The sequence below is a fragment of the Ctenopharyngodon idella genome, chromosome 23 (genome assembly GCF_019924925.1).
Source record: "Ctenopharyngodon idella isolate HZGC_01 chromosome 23, HZGC01, whole genome shotgun sequence".
NCBI classification, from domain to species: domain Eukaryota; kingdom Metazoa; phylum Chordata; class Actinopteri; order Cypriniformes; family Xenocyprididae; genus Ctenopharyngodon; species Ctenopharyngodon idella.
In genome coordinates this window covers 10,597,025-10,615,729 of record NC_067242.1, presented here as the reverse complement: position 1 = coordinate 10,615,729, position 18,705 = coordinate 10,597,025, and the positions used below count along the sequence as shown (strand labels likewise).

Here is an 18,705-nt window from a genome sequence, read left to right as displayed (position 1 = left end):
TTTTTTGCTGCAATTTCCTTGCATGTGACATGCAAAGTGATGATGGCTGCACATCTTTCTTTGGAAGTAACCAATACAAGAGCACAATGATTCGAAGCACTTCTTTTATAGCAATCAGTCTGCTCTTATAATCCAATCCTGACTAGTACTTGTTCACATTTTCCCATGTGCTGATGATATGATTAATGAAATGATGTTAGCTGGAAATTTTGTGTCAGGGCCAAAAACAGTGAAATTTGGGTTTTTGTGATAAAGTTCACTCTGATCACTCTGCACAATAATCTAGAAACAATGTGAATTAACACCACAGCAACTGAAGCAGCAAACTTCACGACATTTATGGCCATGGCTATACAGTTAAGGTCTGCTCACACCAAGAATGAAAACTATAATGATAACTGTATTAGCACCAACACCAATGGACGATAATATTATGTTTATTCAAAGCGTGCTGCTGTGGTTATGATTTTGCAGTGCACACTTTCAAATTGGATAAATTTTGATTGGCTGTCAATGTTTTTTCCTTTATCTTTCATCAGCTGGACAAAAACATCCCTTTACTAGAAAAGTGTGATTCTTTTGGATTGACTTGGTAAATTTATGTAATTTCATTTAACGTTCATTTTTAATGTTGTGGTCACAGTCGTTCACAATAGGCCTACCTTAATTAAGTAATATTGCAGAATATTTATGTATAGTTAAGTGCTTAATTCAACCATTTCTTTAAAGAAAACTAGTAGAAATCATTCAATCTAATGTGGCAGTTTGTTCCATCACACAAAATTATTGCATCCAATAGTGAAGCTTGTCAAAACTAGAAACTGTAACCAACCTGGTGCAGAGTCAGTTAAGTAAATATGGTAAAAAAGTAAATAAAGTCCCTGAGTTCTGTCCTCTTGAACAACATTTTGAAAAGGTTTTCATACAGTGTACTGAATTTGGTCTAGATTGCAGCCGGAGGTTCTTTTGGATCCTGTGAACTTGCAAATGCCGTAGATGGAGATGCCAATAACATCCAGTGTGTCCTGACACTCGAGACCTGCGAGATTCTCAAAATATCTCGCTCTGGCTACGAGAAAGTAAAAAAGGTGCGGCAGTGTGATACCTCATATAACACAGAAGACAAATGTCCTTTGCAAACCATAAACTAGGGATGCACATATATTTTACATGATAGATTTTGATATGTTATTGCTGATAGATACCGATGGTACCGATATATTGTGCATCCCTAGCTACTGTATGTGTCCTAAAATTATACCACCAATGATACAATGTCCTCTATTGTTATTTGTAGGACATCCTGGCACAGGACCATCAAGTTAAAGTGTCTTTGATCCAGGGTTGCCAGCTGTACCTTCACTGGCCAAAGCTCTCCATCAACCACCTGGTCGACAGCATTCAGCTAAAAACATTCCCTGCTAATCAAGGTAAGTGGGAGTCTTGATTGAATATGTTCTGTCACAATGAATCACGGCGACTTCTAACACACTTTAGTTTAGTTTTGTTCTGTTGACTGATGCTTAGCACCTGGATGGCATAATGGTTTTCCTCACTTAGTTCGATACTCGACACGTTTGCCCCTAAATAAATGTGTTCATGGATGGAGAGCACTCGAATATGATTAGAGAAAAATACAAGCTGCTCCATTACCCCACACAGCTGACTTTAATTACCAGGACGGCTGCTTTTACACCTCATTTGGGAAATATCGAAACCCAGATATTCATTTAGGTGCATATGTTTATGTGTGTGTCATTGCGGGAGTGCTCAAATTGTGTTTGCATGTCTGATTTCAGTAAACTTGAGCTGTAGTACGCATCGAAAGACTTTGTATATGCACGTGAATGAATCTGAATTGAACACAAAATCTGGTAGGCTGTTCAATCTCAGTTCCTGTCCTGGAGCTGACAAGCAGGCATATGGTGTGCTGTGGTTTCAGTGAGATATTGGGCGGAGATCAGCTATCATGGCTGAAATCTTTATTTAGTTGCCGGAATCTCTCCTCTTCCGTGGCTGCATCCCATTATCCCTATCCTCCCTCCAATTATACGTCTTCATTCGGATCTTCCTTTTTAATGAAAGGCTTCAGCTTTTAAGTACAAAGCAAGTCTGTTTTCTTTCAAGACACTTCTAAGTGAGATCATTCCATGCTAGACCACATCTTCGAATGGGTTTTTGTGTAAAACGTGCAAACACTCAAAACACAAAATGATTCATATTCATACGCTAATATCTAACTCCAATAATTGTGTGTGTGTGTGTGTGTGTATATATGTATATATATAGCCATTTAATTAGCAGTTTAACATGTTAAGCTGACACCACTAAAATATTTATTTATTTCCAGAATTTAATATAATATATATTTTAATATTCATTATATATAATATAATATAGATATTATATAATACAGATATTATATTTTAAATAATTAGTCATTTAATTAGCAATAATTAGCAGTTTAACATATTGACTAAAATATTTATTTATTTCCAAAATTTAATAGAATATATATTTTAATATTCATTATATATAACATAATATAGATATTATATATTTCAGATATTATATTTTTAAATAAATAGCCATTTAATTAGCAGTTTAACATGTTAAGTTGACACCACTAAAAAATGTATTTATTTATTTATTGGAAGTATTTAATATAATATATATTTTAATATTTATTATATATAATATAATATAGATATTATATAATACACATATTATATTTTAAATAATTAGTCATTTAATTAGCAATAATTAGCAGCTTAACATATTGACTAAAATATTTATTTCTTTATTTCCAGAATTTAATATAATATATATTTTAATATTCATTATATATAATATAATATAGATATTATATATTTCAGATATTGTATGTTTAAATAAATAGCCATTTAATTAGCAGTTTAACATGTTAAGTTGACACCACTAAAATATTTATTTATTTATTTCAAGAATTTAATATAATATATATTTTAATATTTATTACATGTAGTATAATATAGATATTATATAATACAGATATTATATTTTAAATAATTAGCCAGTTAATTAGCAATAATTAGTAGTTTGACATGTTGACACCACTAAAATATTTATTTATTTATTTCAAGTGTGTATATATATATATATATATATATATATCTCTGTTAAATTGAGACCCCTAAAATATCGAATACAATAATGTTATGTATTTATATTGTAATATAATATAATATAATATAATAGAACAGGGCACATCACAGGCAAGAAACCTGAAATGTGTTAAGGTGAATTTATTTAATTTGAACAACTACAAACAAATTACTTGCATAACTATTAGTATAGACCCAATGCGCTAGGGTTTTGTTTTTTGCAGAATGAAACCTGGTTGTATGTGTCAGCGCTCACAGTTTATCCGGCTTGGCTGAGGGTTGGGCTATCATATCATGGCTGTTCTTTATCAGACAGAGAGAGAGAGAGAGAGACCTATGGAACGAGATGTGATTAGAGAGGAAGACAGGTGTGTGGGAGAGGAGATTGATTGGCTCTTATCTGAGTGTGCAGCCGACAGCTGTTGGATGGACGAGAGCCCTGATCATTTCAGATGGCAGAGGGGTGGCTATTCTTGAACCAACTTCATCAGGAAATGCTGTATTTCATCCAACAGGCATCATCAACATGGTCACTTGGCATAACACAAGTTTTTTGTGAATAAATACACTAGGCCTGTCAATTGATTACAGATCAAACTGAAGTAAATAAAATAAAATAATGATCATAGATAATGGCTTGTCAGTATTTGCCAAATGAAGATAATTCAAACGTTGTGGCAGATGAGTAATTAATTGAACAGACATTAAAAATGTGGCTCTAGAAGTCATTAAATTGACATTTTTGGCCGTTGCTTAATGCTTTGTTCTTTTTCATTGTCTCACGCTAAAACGTTTTTAAGAATCTGTACTCCTGAACTGTTCCAGCTCTGATGGGTTGGAAAATTTCTAATTAGGAAGGGTGTGATTTCATAAATTTTTTTTAAACACTTAATTTTATTATTATTATATTTTGTATTAGTTTTATATAATAATTGATACGGTAAAACCGATGCCGTCGTTACTGTTCGTATCACTGTGTATCAAGTGCTAAGAAAGCCTCCGGAGCTAAAATGTAGATATGGTCGTTTTGTTTCCAACACATGCTGTAAGCGGTAGACCAATCACAACAGACTGGGCAAACTGACCAATCAGAGCAGAGTAGTCTCTCGGAAAGAAGGCGTTTAGAGAGACTGAATTTTTATCGAACCTTTTCAGACACTGTGAGAAAAGAGGTGATGCTGCCATGTATAATATGAAAAAACATAAGTGTTTTTTGACCTTGGATGCATGAAAACCTATTGTAAGAGACTTCCAAAACAGAATTAGGAACCTTTAAAATATCATAATAGGGGATCTTTAAAGCTCAGTGGAGTGTGTGTGTTTGGAGGTGATGGTGCGGTGTGAACTCATGCACTTTTACACTTACATTGCACGCTGTTCAGCACCTTGGATAGCAGCACAACATGTGAACACGGCTGACAGGTGTGAGAAATGACGATGATTCACACGTGAACATGATGTACTCATTGAGTGCTAGCGTCCCAGTTCGGGAAGCCTGCAGAGGAGGAAACCACTAATGGGTTTTCCCTTTGGATGACTCCTTGTGGACCAAACTTGACCGCCTAACAACCCGTGACCACCCTGCCTCAGCAAAGCCACTGTCCTCATTTGAACTTCCTCCTGACTGTGATGTATAACCTAACAGCCTTAATCCAGAGGCCACTGCACTTCCTTGTTTAGCTGTCTGACAGGTCAGCTAAACCACAAACTTCAAACCTTTACCACTCTCCTTTCCGTTACAGTCTTTCCGTCTTAGTGGCACCCAACTGCACTTGTTTCTGTAGTAAATATCTTGTTTTAAAGATATTAAGATATTTTATTGGAAACTAGAGAATAAAACTTAAGAAAATAGCATAAATAATTTGTTGTTTTTGTGTAGAGAGATTGTTAAAGGTGATTCAGAGAGAGGAACACTTACTGGGCATGATGGGCACAGTGTGGACAGATGTATATTGATTAATCTCCATACTAACTATAGTTGTGTCAACTGATTTTGGCCCACTGTAACAATGGTTTCATGTCTCTTTCTCCCTTCTCCCCCGGTCTTTTTCTGTTTCTCCCCTTAAATAAACATGTCATTGAAGATCAGAAGTGAAATCACTGCTCCATTAGTTCATCAGTCTGTGGGCTACTCAGGACGTCTCAGTTTGCCCCTCCAGAGACATGAGCTGTAAACCGTAATATCTTTTGTTCTACAGCAGGATCATGCCAAACAAAAGCCTGTTTTCTCCAGCGCTGGACTGCATCACCCTGCGTCCACAGCTGTCCTGTTCTCATTCACTCTGGCCTGGACTGCCACCCCTAGGCTATTAATCCAGTCAAGTCCAGGTTTTTCTAGCCATCTTTCTTTACATCATGTTCCATGGCTGGACTTGCAGTCCAAACATCCAGTCCAGCATGACTGTTTTTGATTATCTGTGCAGAAGTTTACTGATCTGTTGCTGTTTGGCCCACCCAGTCAGAGAGAATATCTACTGATGGCGTCAATGTTTATGGTAACATTTAATCACCCAGAACATAAATTATTTTTTTTTCTTTAAAGAGATCTTCTACCCTTGACTTCTGATTTTATCATAGGATGTAGATCAGTTCACAGTTTTATCACTTTCACTTTGAAGTTACAGGCTATAAGAACACAGGTTTGGGATCAATAAGATTTTTTTAATGTTTTTGAAAGAATCTCTTATTCTCACCAAAGCTGCATATATTTGATCAAGTAAAAACAGTAATATTGTGAAATATTATTGCAATTTAAAATAACTGTTTTCTATTTGAATATATTTTAAAATGTAATTTATTCCTGTGATGAAAGCTGAATTTTCTGCATCATTACTCCAGTCTTCAGTGTCACATGATCCTTCAGAAATCATTCTAATATGCTGATTTGGTCCTCAAGAAACATTTCTTACTATTATCAATGTAGAAAACTGTTCTGCTGCTTAATTTTTTTGTTGAATATTGCTTAATATTATGTTGAAAACAGTTGTGCTGCTCTATTTTTATACAAACCATGATAGTTCTCAGGATTATTTGATGATTATTTGAGCAGAAAATTCAAAAGAACAAAACATTTATTTGAAAAAATATTTTTTTGTAACATGTAAAAGTCTTTACTGTCATATTTGATCAACTTAATGCATCCTTGCTAAAATAAATAAATTCTTATAAAAACATATGACTTTTGAATGGCTTGTGCATGTATACACTATATTGCCAAAAGTATTGGGACACCCCTCCAAATCATTGAATTCAGGTGTTCCAATCACTTCCATGGCCACAGGTGTATAAAATCAAGCACCTAGGCATGCAGACTGCTTCTACAAACATTTGTGAAAGAATGGGTCGCTCTCAGGAGCTCAGTGAATTCAAGCGTGGTACCGTGATAGGTTGCCACCTGTGCAATAAGTAAATTCATGAAATTTCCTCACTACTAAATATTCTACCTGTGTCAACTGTTAGTGGTATCATAACAAAGTGGAAGCAATTGGGAACAACAGCAACTCAGCCACGAAGTGGTAGGCCACATAAAATCACGGAGCGGGGTCAGCGCATGCTGAGGCGCACAGTGCACAGAAGTCGCCAACTTTCTGCAGAGTCAATAGCTTCAGACTTCCAAACTTCGTGTGGCCTTCAGGTTAGCTCAAGAACATTGCGTAGAGAGCTTCATGGAATGGGTTTCCATGGCCGAGCAGCTGCATCCAAGCCTTACATCACCAAGTGCAATGCAAAGCGTCGGATGCGGTGGTGTAAAGCATACCGCCACTGGACTCTAGAGCAGTGAAGACGTGTTCTCTGGAGTGACGAATCACGCTTCTCTGTCTGGCAATCCGATGGACGAGTCTGGGTTTGGCGGTTGCCAGGAGAACAGTACTTGCCTGACTGCATTGTGCTAAGTGTAAAGTTTGGTGGAGGGGGGATTATGGTGTGGGGTTGTTTTTCAGGGGTTGGGCCTTGGCCCCTTAGTTCCAGTGAAAGGAACTCTTAATGCTTCAGCATACCAAGACATTTTGGACAATTTCATGCTCCCAACTTTGTGGGAACAGTTTGGGGATGGCCCCTTCCTGTTCAAACATGACTGCGCACCAGTGCACAAAGCAAGGTCCATAAAGACATGGGTGAGCGAGTTTAGTGTGGAGGAACTTGACTGGCCTGCACAGAGTCCTGACCTCAACCCCATAGAACACCTTTGGGATGAATTAGAGCGGAGACTGCGAGCCAGGCCTTCTCGCCATCATCACTGCCTGACCTCACAAATGCGCTTCTAGAAGAATGGTCAAAAATTCTCATAAACACACTCCTAAAGCATTCCCAGAAGAGTTGAGGCTGTTATAGCTGCAAAGGGTGGGCCAACTCCATATTAAACCCTACGGATTAAGAATGGGATGTCATTAAAGTTCATGTGCACGTAAAGGCAGGTGTCCCAAAACTTTTGGCAATTTAGTGTATATGTATATATATATATATATATATATATATTTTTTTTTTTTTTCCTATTTGGGCCCATTTTTTAAAAATAGAAGTAATGCAAAAAACATAAACGCCAATGTATTTAAAGGGTATATGGGCCATAATTAACTACCACTCCTGCCAGTGATGGTGAATTGAGAAAGCATACCACCATGAATATTTCTTAGAGGCCAAAAAACTGTATTTTGCATATTTTTTATTAAAATTCTATATTTTGGTTCTTATCACTATGGGATTTTTAAAGTAATACTGCCGACGTATGGAAAGAAAATCTGCTTTTGAAAGAGTATAGTTACGTAACAGAGTAACAGTTTTATGCTGTTCCACAGGACTAATTGTGTTGTGCAGTACAGAAATGCAGAACTCTGGATGTTAATGCCCTGCGGGAGGAGGCGTGACTGCGGCGTGTTCATCTAAGAAGACAAACGGCGTGTACCAGAGCCTGCTGTGATTTCCCAAGTGATCCAGACATTTGCTTTTTAATGGCTTGCGAAGACATGCGGAGTGGGCGAATAATATAGTAACGGCAGTTTTGCTTTGAAAAGAGGGAGAGTGTGAAGGATGAGATTAAAAACTCGGTGTTGAAACACGACTTCCTCCTGCCTCAAACACTTCTGAAGTGGAGGCCTGGGTTCTGTCACCGGCCAGACAAATGGACTCTGCTTGTCCTGCTCCCTGCTTCACAGAGATGGGATTTACCTGTCAAAGTTGATATACAGTGTTTCCCCCTGATGTTAAAGGCTCACTGTAAATCAATTTAATCCTCACCTCCACAAACCAACCTCAGGTTTGTCACAATAAGAAATAATCCACCGCTTTTGGGGCTGCTGCCAAAACATAGATTACTTCTGTCGTAAATAGTCTGTATCTTTTTTTCTCATTCTTTTCTGCCTGGGTCTCTTCTGGTTTACATTTATTACGGCGGGGAATGCCTTGCTTTTGCATGGCACCTGATGCAGTGTGCGACAGACAATTAAGGGTGCTTTCACACTGAATTGAAGTGTATGGCTGTGTTTAGAATGAAATACTAGTGTACCATTTGCTGCATACTGCACAGTATGTTAAAAAATAGTATCTAAAACAGTATTGAGTTGTTGTCTATGGAAGCTTGTTTCCGCCACTAAATAAAAAAAGGTAATTGCGACTTTTTATCTCACAATTCTTTTTTTTCTTATAAAAAGTTATAAAGTCAGAATTGTGTGATATAGAGTCAGAATTGCGACTTTTTCTCGCAATTGCGAGTTTTTGTCATGCAATTCTGACTTTATAACTTGCAATTCTGACTTTATAACTCGCGATTCTGACTTTTTTTTCTCAGAATTGCAAGATATAAACTCACAATTGTATTTTATTTACATAATTTCGCAATAATGTCCAATTGTGAGGGGAAAAAAGTTTATATCTTGCAATTCTGACTTTATAACTCGCAATTCTGACTTTTTTTCTCAGAATTGCAAGATATAAACTCACAATTGCGAGTTATAAAGTCAGAATTGCATGATATAAACTTGCAATTGTTTCTTGTAAGTCAGAATTGCAAGATATAAACTGTTTTCCCCTCACAATTGGACATTATTGCGAAATTATGTAAATAAAATAACATTGCGAGTTTATATCTCACAATTCTGACTTTATAGCTTGATATTGTGAGTTTATATCTCACAATTCTGAGAAAAAAGTCAGAATTGTGAGATATAAACTCGCAATTACGAGATAAAAAGTCGCAATTACCTTTTTTATTTTTATTTCAAGCTTCCATAGTTGTTTAATTTAGCAAATAGTGCTCAATATTTATTTATTTTTTTCTGCTTTTTAAATAACATTTTATAAAATGAATTGGAAGTTCAGTACAATAATAAATTAAGAAAAATATGTTACAATTTGAGGTTGATATTGCTTCTGGTCCATTTATCGCTGTGGAAATGGAAAGTCAAGTTGAGCGCATTGTATTGTGGGGTACAGTATTCCATGCAGTGTACTCTGGTTGCATACTGCACATTTCGGCAAATATAGTAGATCATCCAGGTGCTCCATACATTCCAAAAGTGTGCGACTGTGTGCCACATGCATTCTGGGTATTGTAAAATAACATGGAAAGCATGCTTATGTAATATGTTTGTTGAAATTGTTTATTGATTACAATTATAATTTAAGTTGTTTCCTGCCTAAGCAAATTCTTAAATCTGTATTTACAGTGCTGGTGAAGGAGGGAAAGATCTGTCCATTTGTGGCCTTCATTGGACGTGGAGAATGTAACATCCTTCAGGACGTGGGATCGTTGATAAAAAATGTTGACAAAAAGGTATCAAAATGAGCTTGAGGTTTCTATATGCACAGGGGCCATACAGTTATACTTTGAAAAGAAACATCAGTTTATGCATTTTCTTATTTTACTTCTTTTTCTGTCAGAAATGATAGTGTAGATAGTGTTTAATGTACTTTTGTTCAGTAAAAAAGAGTGAAACTGTGTGAATTGCAGGGCTGCAGGATCAGATTCGTGTTAGTTGGTAAACTAGGTCCAAAGCAGTCATTTGGAGAGGTCAGCATCCTATTGAACCAGCCCTCCCCGTGTACAGTTATCACTGCCACTGAAGTTCATGGTGGAATCATTCAACCGGAATGTCTTAAAGGTCAGTCGCTACACTTTACTGCTTACTACCTGCGCAGAGTAGAATTATCACGATATTACACCTCAGAGGTAATAGCTTTAAACTCTGCAGTAACACACACTGGCCTGGTTTTACAGACAAGGTTTAGATTAACCCATGATTAGGCCTTAGTTCATTTAGGACATTTAAGTACCTTTTATAAAAGAAAAAACATTACTGGTGTGTGCATCTTGAGACAAAACAATGACACTGACATATTTTAAGATATGTCAGTACAAGTTGCTTTCAGTTAAAACAGCTCAAACAAGCATTTTAGTCTGGGACTAGCTTAAGCCTTGTCTGTCATCAGTCATCAGATAATTTAGGACGGGTTTTGTATTCTGTTGTTTATCTGAATGAGGTTTATTTACCCATGCACAGGTCTGGACTCAGTGACCACCTCTCTTATACTGCAGACAGCGCAACCAATGTGTGGAAAGCTCAGTGAGGTACGAAAAAAGAAGAATTTGGAGAACAGTGTTTAAAAGACCCTTATGAACAGCACTGAGCAAAGAATTTAGGAATAAGCTCTCTTTTAGTTAATAAGTGTGAATTTAAATTCAATTGGCCATATCCCACAGGATCTTGAGTATGAATTTAAATTAGAATGGCAGTATACTGTATATACAGTATATAGGATATTGGTCAAAATTGGAAGAAAAAAACAAAGAAATTGTATTTGTTTATTATAATATATGATATTATTATTTATAATAATAATAACAATTATTATTATTATAATATTTGTATTATTTTTATTATAGATAATTCAATGCAAATAAAAAATTATAAAATTGTTAAAAATAAATAATATATAAAAAATCTGAAAATAATTATCAATTTATTTGTATATTATTTATTTCATATATATTTAATATTAAAAGTTTTTTCATTGAATTTTCAGCGGAAATAACTGTATTTTTGATATATTTTCTTTTCTGGACAGCCAGAATTATAATATATTAGTGCATCCCTAAAAGAAATTGAACATAGTCACACAACAGAGTAATTTCATTCGTATCGTATTAGAGCATTCTGGGAAATTAAGTGTTCTTTCAGCATAGTCCATAAAATGCAAGTTGCAGATGCCTTGAGGGCTGTTTGCTGCTTTTGTTTCTCATGTATGTTTTTCTTTGTGTAGGAGGAAGTCATGAAGGAGTTCCTGACACAGGAGAGGATGAAGAAATGGGAACATGAGAAGGTTGTTCTCTTATTCTTTTTTTCTTTTTGACCCTTTAACCCATAATACGATGTGTGTCCTTCTTTAGGGTGTGTTGTTTCATGGAGAATGCCCAGAAGAGTGAATTATAGTGCCAAACCCTTCTGGAACACTCTCCAAAAAAACAACAACAACAAAAAAACCCAAAATCAAGCAGTGAGTTTGTGAGATGTATAAGCTGTACTTACTCCCAGACACCCGTTCAACTTTGACTTTGTTCTCAGAGACTCCAGACATTGCCGTCTCTGTGTTCGCGTGCCAATTTGCCAAGCGTGAGAGAACCACGCGCTCTGATATTTCACAGCATGGTCCGGTCCTCTCTGGTAAAAGCAACTTTCCATTTTGGCTCTGCCCTCACATATAGGGCTGGACAGTTTAACGGTGTATACCATGAATCAAACGGTAGAGTTTTTGCTAGATTGCTTATACCTTGGTAGGCATTTTCACACTATGAAAATGAGCAGGACTGCTTTACGATATTTATACTTGAGAATGACAAAAAAACATGGAGCTGGTCCCAGACAAGTCAAGACAAGGAAAAGCTAGTTATTAAGGGTATAACGTGAAGCAGAGTTGCTGCATTAATAAATCTAGAGTCAAAACTATCTATTTTATATGTTAGTTTGCCTCTTTTAAAAAGATTTTAATTGAAGTATTACATAATACAAAGCTGTTTTAGCACTGATGCCAGATCTATCATTCATTTGTTTTGAATAATTGTATTTTTTTTTGTTTGCATCCATTTTAAAAATAGAGAGTAATCAGATGAGATGAAGTACCTGTCAGTTCTATTTAATTCACCCAAAATATGCCCTACAACATGGTTATTTATTATAGAAATATTGTTTCATTTAATTTCCTGTGGAAATGTCTTATATCATTAATCGTGACACTCAAATATTCCTCACTGGCAAGCAGGTTTCCTAGATTCCACGGTCTAGTGAAGATCTTCTAAGTGTGTGTGGTCCATGGAGCTGTATGGAGCTCCCAGCGCTTATAAACAGGAGAGACTGACGCTTTGTGCCTGTGTGTAAACATTTCCCAGTGAAGTGCTCTGATCCTCAGAAGCGCTCGCTATAAATGTGTTTCAGATGTGCCTATATCGCTCACAGTATGTAACTGTGCCATCGGGAGCTCGTGTTCAGGTGTAGCTTTAAAGTTACGGTTACGTGCTTGTCAGGCTGCAGTGTCAAATACTAATCCGTCTATATTCTACCTCAACATAATATCACTCCTTTATATTACATATGGAAAATGTTCCTTGGCTGGTTCTGCATGAGATCCAAGCTGCATCCCAATTCACATACCATTAAGTCAGAGACTGGATGGTTGGTATAGGCCATTTAGACCCATAACTACGTCATTCTGAGGATAAAAAGCATTTGCAAATATTTAATTTGTATTTATAATAATATTATATTATTATGTAGTTTTTTTTTTCTGGTGGCTGATGTTTATTATTGTTTTTAGTGTTATATAATTATAATAATGTAAAATAAAATATAACTAAAGTTTGTTTCTATTGTTATATAATAGAAACAAAATGCTTATTATATTATAATTATATTATGCATATCAGAAACTTAATCCAAAATGATCAATTGAATTAAATTGGGTTTTATAATTTTTATTATATTTATCATTTAATTTTAGGCAATTTGTGATATTTTGTAATTTTATTATTTTGTGACATTTATTTTTAAGTTTTTTTTATTTAAAGTAGTTTTATTCATTAATGTTAAGCAGCCTGATAATTATAATAATAATGTCTAATGACTATAATTACCCAATTTAAAGAAAAATAGCTTTTTTTGCATCAGTATCAGCAGTATTGGCCTTGGTAAGTACTTGGTATCAGAGAAAAAACAAAGTGATGCTGTAGTGCGAAGATTTGTGGGCAATATTAGATCAATAAGAATGCTCACTTCAAAATGCCACCACAATAGTAAGTCATCCAGGCATATTTCTATGATTTGGCACACACTACTCCTAATCTCATGTTTTTGGAAAGATGGGAAGCGATTTAGGATGCAGTCATTCTTTGTATCTTCCGTATAGTACTGTACATACTCCTTGACTGACTTTGTATGAGATCCAGCCTTTCTAAACTCCCTGGAGTCATGTGACCTCACCCCACTCTTCGCCCCATGCGCATTCACACCTGTTTCTCATTCTCTCATCATTACACTCAACGAACAGCATATACTAGGCCAACAGAAACACACCCTTTATTAAAACACACATACACATTTTTCAAACTGTTTTTGCGATGTGATTTGGAGCTTGTATCATCTGTTCCCGGAGTAGTTTGCTTCCATCAAGGGTACCAGGCAGGAAAAATAGGTTAATGTAAATAGTCGCTGGTCTTCGGCAGCCAACGATTATTCAGTTTAATGGTTAATCTGACAGATAAGCTATTAAGAGTGAGGTTTCCCATTATTTTTCTTGAATATGGATGATTATAGAAATATTCAGTTCATATTTGAAGACAAGAAAGGAAAGCATGCGTCATTAAGTAGTGTAATTAGTGCGTACTGTATGTGGTAAAAGATTTATTAAGGGGGGTACATGACTTCTGTAATATAAATAAATTTGAAATGTCCTATATGCATTAATTTGATTCCACTTATTCTTTGTGTTACTGACCCCAAAACTTTGAACAGTAGTGTAAATAAAAATTTGTTGTTTCTTCATTTGTAAGCGCCTCCTTAAAGGGGACATCATGAAAATCTTTCCGTGTTTAAGTGCTGTAATAGGGTCCTCGGTGCATCTACCAACCCAGAAAACATGAAAAAGGACAACCTAGCAACTTTGTTTTGGTAAGCCTTTCTCTGCAAGCATGTGAAAAAATGACCTGCTCAGATTTCGTTCCCCTAGTGACGTAGGAAGGGGATCTTATTATAATATTAGCGCCCTTTAATCTGCATGTCTCCACCCACGGTGCCGCCATTTTGTTTTCGCAAGCAACAACAGTGTACCAGTTCTAACACCATGGCAAAAGTTTGAGCAAAGCATGCTAACTGTTCTGTCGTTGGCTGCACAGAGGAGCACAGAACACTATTTAGAGTCTCGTTAGCTTGGATAGCCTGCAAGTTCACCCTGGCAAGCTCGATTGCTGAAAAAGGAGCGTTTTTGTCCGTGCGATATTTTGGAAAAAATATTAGACCGTTCACAGCATTTGATAGCAATCATAAACATTAGCCTGGTGTGTATGGCTCTGTTTGGCAAACAGGTACGCTATGTATAGTGCTCGACATTTTTTGTCAGGTTTTGCACAAAAGATAAACTTGAGATAAACAAGATGAGTTGAATCAACTCCACAGCAACTACATAAATGTATCCACTAACCATCCAGAAACGTCCAGTTGTTTTCTAAAAGTTGTAACTTCTTCCTGAGTCTTTCCATCAGTGTCCGACTCCGGTTTGAACAATGTAAGGCTGAACACTGTTACTGAAAATCGTCATTTTGGCTGCGTGAGATTCTCCAGCTTTGTTGTTGTTGAGCAACTGAAGCGCGAGCTGTTAAAGCTCCGCCCTCTTCTGGAAAGCGGGCAGGGAGCAGCAGCTCATTTGCATTTAAAGGGACACACAAAAACGGCATGTTTTAACTCACACCCAAACAGGAGCAAATTTGACAAGCTATAATAAATGATCTGTGGGGTATTTTGAGCTGAAACTTCACAGACACATTCTGGGGACACAGACTTAATGAATAAATATAAATGTAAAATTTGCTGCATTGCAGTTGGTTCTGTGAGAACCAGTTGCGTTTGACATCATTGACATCAAACCTACAGTAACACAAAGTGTCAAGAGGCAAGTTCAAATATACATGAGCGACATGAGGGTTAGTAAATGACCAAATTTACATTGTTAAATGAGCTATTGCTTAAGCAAGACACTTAACCTCAATTAATTCTAGGTGGACTTACACTGCAATAAGTGCACTGTAAGTCACTTTAATGGTTTCTCATTATATACTTTATTGGATTATGCTCTCAAAGTACCTCTGGAGTCTCTGATAATAATTATGAAACAGATCTGAATAAACTCAAACATGGCAGTGAGCTATGAGGTGTAGGAAAACAAAAGGCATAAATTAATGAACATAAATCATGCAAACTCCTTAGGGCGAGGTGAGTGTGTGTTTACCGTCTGTGTAAGATGACCATGTTTTTGTTTAACCTTTTTTGGCCATGTAGCATAAAGCAAACAATACTATTATAGTCAGATAATGTACAAAATATGTATAAACACCAGCGGCTTGTAAACAGTCTGTCTCTGGACGGACTCATTTGTCTTCAAGCAGACACAGTAAATCTCTGCAATCTGTGTCATGTATTTAGGGGTGTCAGATGAGAGGTTTTTAAAATGACTTATGGGCTTGATACTAAACACATGGCACTGTGCAAATTATGCTGATGGAAAATAGAAACACTCCTGTTGTTGGACTTGATTCAGAATTTATTGCTGAAATAACAATAAGAAAAAGAGAATAATGGGGAAAAAAGAATAGGGCAATAAAATGATCAGAAAAGCAATGACTGTAAAGACATCACTTGCCCAAAACACACCTCAGAGCCAGTGTGACCTTAGTTGTGACTATCTGATGCATACTGACCACAAAAAATGTTGAGTTTTCAATGAAATCAACAGTTTCATTCTGATGAACTGCATTTCCCATAATTTATTACATTTAGCTGTGTCACATTATCCTTGTTAACCCTGCCTGTATAAGCCCAGAGTTTTCTGTCAGTCTTTGCAAAGTCTTGTATGTTCTTACACCGCATTTCTGCATTTCATTTGGATTGTTTGCCAGTATTTTTTACCCTTTACTTGTTATATGGATTAAATTCTGGATTGTCCCTAATAAAGCTGCTTTTGGATCTTCAACCCAAGTCTTGAAGCAGTTTGTAATAGTACCGGGTTGATATGAGTTATTTAGAGGATGAAATATTCACTTGATTATGAATATGAAAAAGCATGGAAATTCATTTGTAAGTCAGTCTTTCCTACATGATTTTTGATTATGCATCTGGTTACATTACACTGTCTACACCGGACACGAGCGGCGCAACGTGATGTGACAAAGACATGGATGCGACAGAATGTGACACAACAAATCCCAAACTCTAAACTGATACCCTGCTCTGTTTCAGATGTAATCAAAGCACTGCTTTTCATATGAAGAACAAATGGATTTGCAACGGTCGCTTTGTCCTGTCCTGTGTAGACAGCATCAAGCTGTTGCGGCGGAACATGTGGTGTTAGAGGCATTCTCAAAAAATGTGGCCTTTTTCTTACATTTACCAAATTGATTGGTACTGGAACACTTTTTACCACTGAAATGTCTGGAAAAATGTCTCAATTATCCTAAATTAACCCTAATTACAGCCCTTTTTGAGCTGATTAGACATTGTTCTGCATGAAACTCATTCATTAGAAGTACTTCTAACTAGTGTTGACATGATTGACAAGCCTCATTGCACAAACTGTATGTCTTATGGTTTAAAATGTACAACCTTTTGTGAAAATGCAATACAAAATCTATAGTATTATGATGCCATCAAAATTTATATATTCTCTCTTTCTGTCTTTGTCTCTCCCTCAGAGGAAGATACTTTCCGATGCTCTGTTTTACAATGGTGTTCACCCAGGAAGAGGCAAATGGACTTTTAACAGAGGACGAAGAGGAGTAACTGGGAAATCCAAGAAGTCCATATGAACTTTAGCAGATAAACATACACACAAATACAAACACAATCATATTAGGGCTTGAAAATACTACACTACTAGTTCTGCCATCTGTGCCTGGTTGCATAAACTGTTTAGAGTCTTACAAGATGTAGATTGGTCTAATTTGAATCCGAAAAGTAAGACTGATTGGCCCTAACTAATTGCTAGTTGGTCAGACTAGTTCTTAAAGGAATAGTTCACCCAAAAATGAAAATTTGATGTTTATCTGCTTACCCCAAGGGCATCCAAGATGTAGGTGACTTTGTTTCTTCAGTAGAACACAAATGATGATTTTTAGCTCCAACCGTTGCGGTCTGTCAGTCGTATAATGCTTGTCAATGGGAACTCCATCTATAAGAGTCAAAAAAACATGCACAGACAAATCCAAATTAAACCCTGCGGCTCGTGACGACACATTGATGTCCTAAGACACGAAACGATCGGTTTGTGCAAGAAACCGAACAGTATTTATATCATTTTTCACCTCTAAAACTCCATGTCCAACTGCCTTGCGCATCCAGTTGGTCAGGTCTAAAAACGCGTTCTGATGACGGAAGTGATGTCTCGCGCTTATACTTCAATGAGTGCGAGACATCACTTCCGTTGTCAGACCACGTTCAGACCTCACCAACCGGATGCGCAAGACAGTTGGACATAGTGGTGTTTTCAGAGGTGAAAAATTATATAAATACTGTTCGGTTTCTCGCACAAACCGATCATTTCGTGTCTTAGGACATCAATGTGTCGTCACGAGCCGCAGGGTTTAATTTGGATTTGTCTGTGCATGTTTTTTTGACCCTTATAGATGGAGTTACCATTGACAAGTATTATACGACTGACAGACTGCAACGGTTGGAGTTAAAAATCATAATTTGTGTTCTACTGAAGAAACAAATTCATCTACATCTTGGATGCCCTGGGGGTAAGCAGATAAACATCAAATTTTCATTTTTGGGTGAACTATCCCTTTAAGCACAGTCTTAACTTAGCAGCTATGTTTATGCAACTGGCCTCTGGTGAGAGAAGGGTGAGAATTTCTTTGCCCAAAAACTTAAATATAAATATTATACAAAACCCTTCATTTTTATTTTATTTTTATTATAACCCCAAATAACATGATATTTAGTCCCTGGAATCCGAATTTTACCAGGGGAACCCTGCCAAAAATGCAGATTTTACCCCGCAGAATGTGATTTGGCTAGTTTTTGGTTAGTTTTGAGTATTGGGTGGGTTTTTATTGTGAAAACCTAGCAACCCTGTCACAGGTCCACAAAGTAGGTTATAAGCAAACCGCTTTTATACTTTAGACACCTCAGATGGTTTATTAGCTAATTTGATGTTCAAATACAAGCTTAAATTCTTGCCCTGAAATAAATCAGGTGACACGCTATGAGCATTTGTGGGGGTTTTTTTTAAGTTTATGACAGTTAAAGCTGCGTGAAAACTGTCATTCTCTCATACTCTCCGTCATTGCTGCGAATAACACTACTTT

General features: G+C 36.4%; 1 protein-coding gene across 1 annotated transcript in view; it reads left to right on the top strand.

Moving 5' to 3' along the window:
- The window catches only part of cnbd1 (cyclic nucleotide binding domain containing 1), a 43,283-nt gene extending 25,872 nt beyond the window's left edge, over positions 1–17,411 (top strand). Inside the window, exons 7-13 of the mRNA XM_051882061.1 lie at positions 948–1,088; positions 1,298–1,430; positions 9,806–9,912; positions 10,090–10,240; positions 10,640–10,707; positions 11,400–11,459; positions 17,089–17,411. Of these exons, the coding sequence (XP_051738021.1) occupies positions 948–1,088; positions 1,298–1,430; positions 9,806–9,912; positions 10,090–10,240; positions 10,640–10,707; positions 11,400–11,459; positions 17,089–17,202 (774 nt within the window). The 3' untranslated portion in view covers positions 17,203–17,411. The remainder of the gene's footprint in view (positions 1–947; positions 1,089–1,297; positions 1,431–9,805; positions 9,913–10,089; positions 10,241–10,639; positions 10,708–11,399; positions 11,460–17,088) is intronic.
- Positions 17,412–18,705: the final 1,294 nt, after the last annotated feature.